The sequence below is a fragment of the Erythrolamprus reginae genome, chromosome 1 (genome assembly GCF_031021105.1).
Source record: "Erythrolamprus reginae isolate rEryReg1 chromosome 1, rEryReg1.hap1, whole genome shotgun sequence".
NCBI lineage: Eukaryota > Metazoa > Chordata > Lepidosauria > Squamata > Dipsadidae > Erythrolamprus > Erythrolamprus reginae.
Window position 1 is genome coordinate 293,377,799 of NC_091950.1, and position 12,271 is coordinate 293,390,069.

A 12,271-nucleotide genomic window follows, 5' to 3' on the forward strand; every position below is an offset into this window, starting at 1 on the left:
ATTGAATTTACTTGGATTTGTACAATTGTTTATATTTTTTGTTGTGAGCCGCCCCGAGTTCGCGGAGAGGGGTTCTTTTAAATGTTTTAAATTATATTTGGATTTGTTACAAACTGTTGTGTTGTGCTGTGAGCCGCCCCGAGTCTGCGGAGAGGGGTGGCATACAAATCTAAATAAATAAATAAATAAATAAATAAATAAATAAATAAATAAATAAAAAAATAAAAAAAATAAAAATAAAATCCCTTTTAGCTTCAAATGGACCCCAAACCTTTTTATCGGAAAATAAAATGAAGAGTGACTATGTGGCCCAATGCTTTGTAAAAAAAAAAAAGTGACCTCCTGTTCTAAAAAGAACCAACTTAAATATGAGAGAATGAGAAAATTATTTGGGAAAAGGGACAGAAGATAAGGCAGCATTCTTTTAAACTTATTCTGCACTCCCATAGTATTTAGGAATAGGCAATTTATCCATTAGGAGCCATTTTGGGGCAGTACCTAAATATATTCTAAAACTCAACATTTGCCCATCATCTGCCAGAGATGTAAACTCTGGGGTTAGATTATAGACAAAGGAGTGAAGCTGAAAGGAAGCAGAATACAAAAACTAAGCTACCGTACTTATTGTGGCTGTAAAAACCTTCAGTTTAGAAATTAGTCTGAAAATGGAGAATGTAATCTGGTTCATGATTCAGTATTGCAGGTCTCATACCTAGTTTTCTTGGACAAGAGAGCACTGGTAGATTCTCTGGTTCTGAAAACCAAGACACTTGATTTTCTCTTGCTTTGGATAAAATCAGAGACTTTCTAGACCTTGAATCTATTATTCAGCATAGGTACAAACATCTCGCTTACCTAAAACATTTGCATGGATTCAGCATCAAGGGCAACTTAACACTATACAACTCTCTATCTATATGAGCTGATTACATCCTTACAACATGAAAGTTCTCACAGTATAGCACATGCATATATACACTTTTTATCTGTTTCTATATTTCTTCCAATTAGGATTTCATCATTCAATGCTTGATGTGAAACTTATATATCAAGAAAAAAGTAAAAATGTTTTCTTCCAACAATGAAACAAGTCTTCCAACTATAATATAGAAATTAATATATTGTTACAGAAATCTGGGAAAAAATCCTGTCTTTCAAATATTCTGTAAAACTCTAGTGTTGGGTTTCCCTTGGTTATTAATGCAACGCAATGTAATGCAATCAATTTAAGTCAACGAAGCAGTGGAAGTGATGTGCCGGTGCCTGGAGGTTTTTGGGGCCTGGATGAGTGTCAACAAACTCAAACACAACCCAGACAAGACGGAGTGGCTGTGTGTCTTACCTCCCAAGGACAATTCCATCTCTCCGTCCATTACCCTGGGGGGGGGGAACTACTGACCCCCTCAGAGAGGGTTCGCAACTTGGGCGTCCTCCTCGATCCACAGCTGACACTGGAACATCATCTTTCGGCTGTGGCGAGGAGGGCGTTTGCCCAGGTTCGCCTGGTGTTGCAGCCCTATTTGGACACCAGTTGCGGCCCTCATCACCTCGAGGTTCGATTACTGCAACGCTCTCTACATGGGGCTACCTTTGAAAAGTGTTCGGAAACTTCAGATCGTGCAGAACGCAGCTGCGAGAGCCATCGTGGGGCTTCCAAGATTCGCCCATGTTTCCACAACACTCCATGGCTTACATTGGCTGCTGATCAGTTTCCGGTCACAATTTAAAGTGTTGGTTATGACCTTTAAAGCCCTACATGGCATTGGACCAGAGTACCTCCGGAACCGCCTGCTACCGCAGGAATCCCAGCGATCAATAAGGTCCCACAGAGTTGGCCTTCTCCGGGTCCCGTTGACTAAACAATGTCGTTTGGTGGGCCCCAGGGGAAGAGCCTTCTCTGTGGTGGCCCCGGTCCTCTGGAATCAACTCCCCCCAGAGATTAGAATTGCCCCCACCCTCCCTGTCTTTCGTAAACTACTCAAGACTCACTTATACCGCCAGGCATGGGGGAGTTGAGACACCTTTCCCCCAGGCTCTTTTATACTTTGCTTTATGTTTGGTATGAATGTGTTGTTTGGTTTTTTAAATAATGATAGGGTTTTATATGTTTTTTAATATTAGACTTGTTCTACTATAATATTGTTTTTATTATTGTTGTGAGCCGCTCCGAGTCTTCGGAGAGGGGCGGCATACAAATCTAATAAATAATAATAATAATAATAATAATGATAATAATAATAATAATTATTATTATTATTAAAGATTCAGAATCTCAGACAAGTTTGTTTAGACACCTAAAAGCCATTATGGCAGAATTCTAGTGTATCTAATGCAAACCTTACTCATAGTTTCTACCTCATCTACCCTTTTCATGACTTCAAAGTGGTGTACACAGCACTTCCTCCTCCAACTATTCCTTCAAAGAGCTTCTAAGGCTAAGGACAAGTTCTGAACCTAGATCTCTCCAGTTCCAGTGCAACACCTTAACTCACTGATTTTTTTTTCATGTCTTTCTCCCTTCTGAATGATGCAGTGGACCATATCTTTTGGGCGGTAAGCCTGTCCTCTATTTTTGTAATTTACAGATCTAGTCAGGAAATGAAAAGTCTATAGATACATGTGAATGTATATAGAACACGCGTTCTCAAATCCAACTTCTACAGCAGAGGTGTTAAATTGGCAGCTCCTGGGCTGGATGCATTATGTGTAGGTCATGCCCACCTAGCTCTGCAAATGGGAAAAATATCACAAAATACGAATATGACACCCATGATCTAGACCAGGGGTAGGCAAAGTTGGTTCTTCTATGACATGTGGACTTCAACTCCCAGAATTCCTGAGCTAGCATGACAGGCTCAGGAATTCTGGGAGTTGAAGTCCAAAAGACATAGAAGAGCCAATTTTGCCTACCCCTGAGCCAGACAATGCCAGTTCTTATCATACTCCTTGCCTGTATACAATGGAAGCAGCACAAGGGAGAAGAAGTCTATTCTTTTGGACTTTGTTGCTGGTGGATGTGGCCTTTATTGGAAGACTTCATTATATTCCTAATCAACAAAGTGATTTGCATTTTCTACAGGTTTTTATTTCATTGGATTACTGGTAGGATTTAGGAAGAAGTAGATGAAAACTTAAAACCAATTAATCCCAGCAAAGTATTTCTGCCATAGGTTCCTTTTTAAAAGTAGGTGGCAGGTATACACATGTAGCAGAGTGTTAAGATTTAAGAGCAAAGTATAATAAAAGGTTTCCTTAGTGCTCATTTTCCTTGCCAAGACATTTGACTGGTTCCTTTTATGTTGTAGCAGAATGTATTTTTATTTACAGTTACATGCATCTAGATGCGTGGTGTAAGCAGTTTATGTTATTGACATATTAAAAAGACACATGAAAGAGATGGACGCGCCTCATACACAAAAGCTATTTTTGAAGAAACTGCTAAGACATTTCAATACCAGCCAAACATATTTATCTGAGGATTAATCTTCATCTATTGAATCAGACGCGAACGCTACCATGCATACAATTATTTAATTAGCAGCCAAATCCTCTGCCAGTCAGCCACTGTTCCGGGCATACTGATGGGGAAGTAGATGCAAATCTCACAGTAGTACTGCTTTTTCTCATTACTACTGCAATTAGCACTTAAATTGATGCTTTAAACATACTAATTTCTGGAATAATTCAGGATTTGTATGTTACCTGAGATCGTCTCACTGCAGAGACGACACCAGATTGCTACGCAAATTGAAGCACTTTTGAGCCAAATAACCATCATCGTATCAGATGGAGACAATTTGCATTTGGTTTTAAAGATAACAGAACGGCAATTTATGCAAATAAATTAAGTTAGTTTACTTCGGAGTTTTCCCTGAACTAATTATAACAATGTTCTAATTTTTCAACACATCTATAACTTGGACTGAAGTCAACATATATTACATTTGAAATCTGTGGTAATAATGGTTCTGTTTTTATTTAAATATTTTTTATTGTTATGATCAATATATGCAATGTTATATATTTATGCTTCATTTTCCTCATAGTTTCGTTTTCTCAGAATTTAAAGGGAGAATATTAATTTGATTTTTGATTTTTTAAAGAAATTCTACAGCAAGACTACTATATCATCTTACTTTCCAGGAATTTCTGATGTATCAAAAGCAATCAAGGCATGCAAGATATTGTTAAATAAGTGGATAGCAGAATATACTAGCCACTCTGAAGTGTATTTTTGTGGCTCTAAAATGGCAGGTAACTCAAGATCTATTAGAAGCAAACATTCTTTAATGATGAGCATAAATATTGTATCCTACTTCTTTTAAAAATGATGAACGATATATTGGGAAATGGCAGAAACTTGAAAAAAGCAATAAATTACAGTAAAATATATTTTTAAAGATAGATGGCATTTAATTTTTAATGAATAAAATGAAATAAAATAAAATAAAGCTGGTCAGATAATGGGTTTATAAATAAAAAAACTGCACCCCCAGTGAGTATGTTGTACTAAATTAGCATGAACAACTCGACAACCTCTTTGACACTCCAGCAATTGCACAGCACGACATACATACAAATAGTTAATGGATATCTTTACAACCCACCTACAGGTGAGTGTGTGTGAACTTTTGGTCCAAAGCAATTATGTCTGCCTTTGACCAGTAAGTTTGAGGTCCAGCAATGCTGAGTTTTAGAAGGAAAAAGAATGGTTAGGCAGGAGGAAATTTATGCTGTAGAACAGACTGAACTGAGCTAGTGCAAATCTTCTATGCAGTTCTAAGAAAGACGATGATCAGTTAATGCATTTATGCTATGCAGATTTATTTCTTTAGTGATATTAAGTGGGATAGATAGACAATTGTTACCTGTGTAATGTGTGTGGGAGTCAAATCACAATCCACAATGGATGCAAAAATATCCTCTTTTCCATCACAGGCATCTATCAGTCCAGGAAGACAGTCAAGAGGCCCTTGGTAAACACCTTTTCTTTTCCCTTGACTCAATTTCCTAATAACATAGAAAATATATAATAATTGAGATGTTCAGTTCAGGCAACATCCCCTTATTAAAAAGAAAGTCAAAGATGGGAATATGAAATTGTGAAGACATCTAGAAAGAAAAAAAATGTAAAAGCTATTTTAAGTACAGGGTTGTCTTAGCCTTTCACAAAAATACTTTTTGGATTTAATAAAGGTAAAATGACATGCCTGCTGCATATCTAAAAGTACCACACTGACAATTGTACCACAGTTCAAGATTGCAGATTATTAAAGCAACTTTCCTCTTATTTTAAAACGCATGGATTAAAAGTATCATGTAGATCAACATTACTAATTTAAATTGCAATTTAAAATGAATGATATGGTGATTTCTTTCATAGGCATGTGTAGTTTTGTATGATTTTGCTACAATTTTTATAGGAAAGAAAAACTAAAAGCAAAGAGAAAAGTAAAAAGAAATTAGGAAGAAACTTGAACGAGCAAGAAAAGAAAAAAGTAAAGGAAGAATCAGAAAAGATAAAAAGAAGTGGCTTCAAATCTTCACAGTAGTACAAATTGTACTCCAATTATAAGTATAATTATAAGTTTACATCTTACTTTTAGATTACAACATGACTCTTTTCTATCTATATTCTGTTATGTCTAATCCTCAAAACCATGTCACAAATTCATTTTTTCTGTTTTTCAGCAAAAAAAGTCAAGAAGGAATTTTCTGATCAAAATTCAACCATCTTCACCTTATTGTGGGTAATGTATACACTGATTCTGAAAATGCCAAAGATTAATATAACCTGAGATCAGAGATCTTCTTTTTGGGATTGATACACAAACAATTGAAAACAAGTAATGAAACTATATTTTTGTATATAACTACAGCGGCCCCGAGTCTTCGGAGAGGGGCGGCATACAAATCTAATAAATTATTATTATTATTATTGTAGGCACAAAGATGGAAAACTTTGGCATTTCATAGGCTTATGTAATCAGAAGACTAGCAATGTTTGATTTAATGCAGTTCATAATCAGCAAATTGTATGAAAATCAAAGTTTGATCCAATGCTGGCTATTTGCATTAGAATAGAAATCAATCTTAAAGGGGTTTCACTTTCTCTTACAATTAGTTAAGTGCCACTGAATCAAACGTGATACCTGGAAACTTCATGGATATATGGTCATCATCTCAACCTGTCCTTGATGACAAACCAAAACTTTTCAAAAGACACTCCAGTGATATGCTCAGCCTTGTCTATCTACTTCATATGTTGTCTTTTTCTACTTCTATTTCCCTTAACCATAGAATAGAATAGAACAGAATAGAACTGAATAAAATAAAATAACAGAGTTGGAAAGGAGTTTGGAGGTTTTCTAGTCCAACCCACTGCTAAGGCAGGAACCCCTACACCACTTCAGACAAATGGTTATCTAATCTCTTCTTAAAGCATATGGTGTTGGAGCATCTGGAGGCAAGTTGTTCCATTGATTAATCGTTCTAACTGTCAGAAAATTTCTCCTTAGTTCTACTGCATTTTTCGTAGTATAAGACAAAACTTAGTTTTGGGGGAATAAAATAGGGGGGAAAAATCTGCCTACCAGATATTTATCTAGCGTCCTTGGTCTGGTCAGCTTCAGCACATTAATTTATCTCCTGGTTAGGGCTTAAAAAAACCTTATTAGGAGAGAGTAACAATCAGAGAGCTTGCATGTTGTTAAGAGCTGGGAACATTGTTAGCACCTCAATAGGGCTGGAAAGAAACATTTGGAACAAGTAGAGTAATGAAAAAAGCCTGCAAAGACTTAGGGCTGGAAAAACATTCTTCGCAGAGAGTAACAATGAAAGAGCCTGCAAGGTAAGGTCTAGGAAGATTGTTAGCACCTAGTTAGGGCTGGAAAAAAAAGCTTTGAAAAAAGCTACATTCAGAGTATAAGACACACACAAATTTTCAGCCTCTAAAAAATTTGTTAAGTTTCTTCTCTTCTTTATTATTTTCCACCCATACTTCTTGTCCTATTGTCAGGTGCTTTGGATAATAGCATCACTCAGTATCGGTACATGGTGTATCATATTCAGTTTGAGATCATGGATAAGAGGATGAATTCGGCCAATGAAACTGACTTGCGGAAACTGATGGAACGATGGGACAAGGTAAGAGGATATGTGGTCAGTAGAATTCAAGACCAAGCTATAAAGAATAAATTAGAATTATTATATAATAATAAACCCCCTAATCATCTTTGTCGCTCTTCTCTGTACTCTTTCTAGAGTCTCAACATCTTTTTTACATCATGGCGACCAAAACTCAATGCAGTATTCCAAGTGTGGCCTTACCAAGGCATTATAAAGTGGTATTAACACTTCACATGATCTTGATTCTATCCCTCTGTTTATGCAGTCTAGAACTGTGTTGGCTTTTTTGTCAGCTGCTGTGCACTGCTAGCTCATATTTAAATGGTCTTCCACTAGGACAAGGTCCCTCTCACGGGTACGACTATTGAGCAAGGTGACATATATATAGTACCTGTGCATTTTGTTTGTCTGGCCTAAATGTAAAACCTTACTTTTTTCACCATTGAATTTCATTTTGTTTGATAGCGCCTAATGTTCAAGTCTGTCATGATCCTTCTGTATCTTGAGCCTATCTGCTGGAGTGTTGGCTATTTCTGCCAGGTGGGTGTCATCTGCAAATTTGATGAATTCCCCATCTATCTTCTCATCCAAGTCATTAATGAAGATGTTGACGTGTACTGTGCCTAAAACAGAGCCTTGGGGTACTCCACTGCATACTTCCCTCCACGTAGATGCAGTTCCATTGTGGACTTGATAAGCATATATTTCTAAATTTGCAATATTGGACATTTCAAAATGAATCCAAGGAGATCTATTATGTAAGTTGAAGTTTGTTTATACAAATATGAAGGTAGCTCATGAGAAGTGAACTGTACCATAGGCTTATCTAGTTCAACAGCCTGATTCACATCTGGCAACAAGATAAAGATTCTTTAAGAAGCCAATATGCAGATTGAGTACAATAACCCATTCTTGATTTCTAGCCACTCCTATTCATAGACATTACTTACCTGTGTCCATATCAGGTAGGGTGCAGCTGTTATTATTGCTATCCATGGATAGTTTTATTCTCCTTCAGTTTGATTAATTTCTTTAAAAAGTCTAATTTGGAAGACATTGCTACATTTGATATACCTTGGAGAACAAAACCAGTATGTTAAAATGAATGGGCATTTCCTTTGGCAATTCTTCATTCTCTGATTATTCAGCTTTAAGGGAAGATTCTAATTTCATGAAAGGGGTAAGAATCCAGTAGAAGACAACATTCCAAAGTATGTGAGTGACTGAGATACGAATAATCTTAATGTTATATCATAGGTTTCAACAAGAAAAGAGTGGACAGACAGAAACGCTATATCGTCCTGCATCATAAAGATCAGCTTTATAAACAATTTAACTGAATACCTGAAAAGATGAAGATGGCGATATTCTATGTTAGGTAAAGTAAGCAAAGTGGAGTCATTGAGCCATCGTCCTTGAATCAGCATCTGTACCAAATGGGTAAGACTTATTACTGTCACCAACCAGCCCTCATTTGCCGCAACATCCAGCATTGCCTAAATCAAGAAGAAAATATTAATTATACAAATAAATGAAAAGATAATTTAAAATACCTTTTATGATTCTGGATGCTTATTTGTCTATTATTAGGAATGGTGCTATGATGTTGAGAGCATCAAAATCTGCATGGATGGAAATAAAGTACGTCATATATGTAACAGCAAAGGAGGTCATATAAATCTAAATAATGACCAGGTAAACACATAAATAAATGACAAAGGCAGCAAACTTTTGTAATGGTTAATTTCCTTTATATGAGAAGCCATTGTTTCTTCACCCTGCCTATCTTGTCACAATATAAAGCCTTTAAAAAAAAAATCCAAACTGTAACAAACTCAATGGCTTGTTTACAATATTGTTATAATTTCTTTTCTTTTGCTTCCTGCAATTATTAACATTTTTCTTTTATGTTTAGCATTCTGACAAATGCTACTAAAAATATGCAGGTCCACAAATTTCAACTCATTCCTATTTTAACAGCAAAAGATGGACCTTAATAAAATTTCCAAGATTGTTCAGGTGACCATTAAAATATTATTGCAAAACTATAAGAACACCAAGAATGCTGGAAAGATAATGTTTTTTTAATTATAAAAAAATCTAGGGTTGTGGTTTGTTTTTCAGTTTTTAACAGGGCATTTACTCTGTAGTTTGATGCTAGAATGTATTTCAAACTTCTCATACAGCCCACTAGAGGAATGTTAGCCGTCTATATTAGCCCGTACATTTAATCAAATGTTTTACAGACAAACAAAGGGCTGCATTTACTTAAGGCAAACTAAACAGTGGAATCTTCTTTAAACAAAGGAGCTGTTTACACATGCATCACTATTTCAATTAAATTACACTGATCCTGGAGAAATGTAGAGTTTAAAAAAGTACACAAAGCTGGTTTCTGTTATGTGGGAGAGGCTTGGTTTAAAAATGATAGCTTATCCTTTTGATTTAGATCAATGGGGAAAAAAATTAAAATATTGAAATATATCTACGGTACCTGTTTGTCTATCTTCAAAACAATTTAAAAACATTTCCTTTAAATGTAAAGCATGTCATAAAAAGAAAAAAAAGGTATTTTATTAAATTATGATGTGATGCTTTACTGTCCTCCCTGAAACAATAATGGGTAACTACCGTTACAGGCCTCATCATAGCTCTGGTAGCGAAAAAGGAGCTGCGCGTGGACGCACCGGTAACCCCCGTCTGCCCTGAAATCCCCCAACAATCCAATTTCTCCACTCACTATTCTCCACTTGCATATGAGTTGCACTCTAAGCACAGCAAATGGAGTTCACTGGTTGGAGGCAGTAATGTTTGAATTCCTCAATAAAGAGATAGGTAAACCGAAAAGGTAACTGAGAGGCCACAGACTCTGTATTGAGTCTCTGCAGTCTTTGGGCCTTTTTATTATTATTATTATTATTTATTGGATTTGTATGCCGTCCCTCTCCGAGGACTCAGGGCGGCTAACAGCAATAGTAAAACAGCGTACAATAATAATCCAATACTAAAAACGATTAAAAACCCATTAATATAAAGTAATAATTTAATAATAATAATTTATTGGATTTGTATGCCGCCCCTCTCTGTAGACTCGGGGCGGCTAACAACAATAATAAAAACAACATGTACAATCCAATAATAAAAAACAACTAAAACCCCTATTATAAAACCAAACATACAAACAAACATACCATGCATAACTTGTAATGGCCTAGGGGGAAGGGCTATCTCAACTCTCCCATGCCTGGCGGTATAAATGAGACTTGAGTAGTTTACGAAAGACAGGGAGGGTGGGGGCAGTTCTAATCCTGGGGGGAGTTGGTTCCAGAGGGCCGGGGCCGCCACAGAGAAGGCTCTTTCTCTGGGGCCCGCCAAATGACATTGTTTAGTCGACGGGACCCGGAGAAGGCCAACTCTGTGAGACCTTATCGGTCGCTGGGATTCGTGCGGTAGCAGGCGGTTCCGGAGGTAATCTGATCCAATGCCATGTAGGGCTTTAAAGGTCATGACCAACACTTTGAATTGTGACCGGAAACTGATCGGCAGCCAATGCAAGCCACGGAGTGTTGAAGAAACGTGGGTGAATCTTGGAAGCCCCACGATGGCTCTCGCAGCTGCGTTCTGCACGATCTGAAGTTTCCGAACACTTTTCATACATACAGACATACCATGCATAAAATTTTAAAGGCCTAGGGGGAAAAGGAATCTCAATTCCCCCATGCCTGGCGGCAGAGGTGGGTTTTAAGTAGCTTACGAAAGGCAAGGAGGGTGGGGGCAATTCTAATCTCTGGGGGCAGTTGGTTCCAGAGGGCCAGGGCCGCCACAGAGAAGGCTCTTCCCCTGGGTCCCGCCAAGCGGCATTGTTTAGTTGACGGGACCCGGAGAAGACCCACTCTGTGGGACCTAACCGGTCGCTGGGATTCGTGCAGCAGAAGGCGGTCCCTGAGATAATCTGGTCCGGTGCCATGAAGGGCTTTATAGGTCATAACCAACACTTTGAATTGTGACCGGAAACTGATCGGCAACCAATGCAGACTGTGGAGTGTTGGTGTAACATGGGCATATTTGGGAAAGCCCATGATAGCTCTCGCAGCTGCATTCTGCATGATCTGAAGTTTCCGAACACTTTTCAAAGGTAGCCGCATGTAGAGAGCTTTATAGTTATATATTGCAAACTGACTTCCTTTCTCTACCACAGGACTAACCTCTTTGGGTCAGATATATTTGGAACAGATGGATCACGAGGCTCATGTGGAATGAATTCCCTGCTAAGACATGATTGCGTTCTTTCCGAAGAGCCCATTCAGTTATGCAGTTATCCATCAGTTCAGAAATACATTCAACTGCCATAATAGATAAAGTAGGGTAGGGTAAGGTAGGGTAGGGCAGTGTTTCCCAACCTTTTTTGAGCCGCGGCACATTATTCATATTTTCAAAATTCTGGGGAACACTGAACGGGGGGGGGGGGGGGGGCGCTAAAGAAAAGTTTGGACAAAAAAAATATCTCTTCCTCCATTTCACTCTATTTCTCCCTCCCTCTTTCTCTCTCTTCCTTCCTTCCCTTCTTTCTCTTTCTCCATCCCTCTTTCTTTCTTCCTCTCTTTTTTGCTCTTTCTCTCTCCCTCCTTCCCTCCCTCTATGTCTTTCCCTCTCCCTCCTTCCCCCCTCTCTTTCTCTCTCTCTCTTGCTTTCTTTCTCTCTCATTCTCTCTCCCCTCCTTTTTCTCTCTCTCTCTTTCTCTCTCGTTCACCATGCCAGCAACAGAGAGAAAAAGAAAGAGAGAGAGAGAGCCGGAGAGAGAATGGAGGGTGCCGTTGTCTTCGCCTCCGCCCGCCGGCTCTGCAGCTAAGAGGCAGCAGCCATCAGCCCCCTCGCCCTCCCAGACGTCCCCAGCGCCCCGGCCATGCGCCGCCTCCCGTTAACCCGGCCAACTTTTCCCTGCTGCCGTTTTCTCTTCATGGCGCAAAGCCACACAGTCCCGGACTCCCGGATCGCTCGCTTCTCCGGTCAGCAAAGCCATCTGCCCAGGAAAGCGCCGTGCCGGGCAGCCGGCTTGCTGGCCGGAGAAGCGAGCGATCCGGGAGTCCAGGACTGTGTGGCTTTGCGCCATGAAGAGAAAACGGCAGCAGGGAAAAGTCAGCTG

At 38.6% G+C, this 12,271-nt stretch overlaps 1 protein-coding gene across 1 annotated transcript in view; it reads right to left on the bottom strand.

The window, feature by feature from the left end:
* ASCC3 (activating signal cointegrator 1 complex subunit 3) overlaps window positions 1-12,271 on the bottom strand; it is a 285,972-nt gene that overhangs the window by 10,401 nt on the left and 263,300 nt on the right. The window contains exons 38-39 of the mRNA XM_070733271.1: window positions 8,473-8,624; window positions 4,869-5,010 (exon numbers count right to left, since the gene is read on the bottom strand). Of these exons, the coding sequence (XP_070589372.1) occupies window positions 4,869-5,010; window positions 8,473-8,624 (294 nt within the window). The remainder of the gene's footprint in view (window positions 1-4,868; window positions 5,011-8,472; window positions 8,625-12,271) is intronic.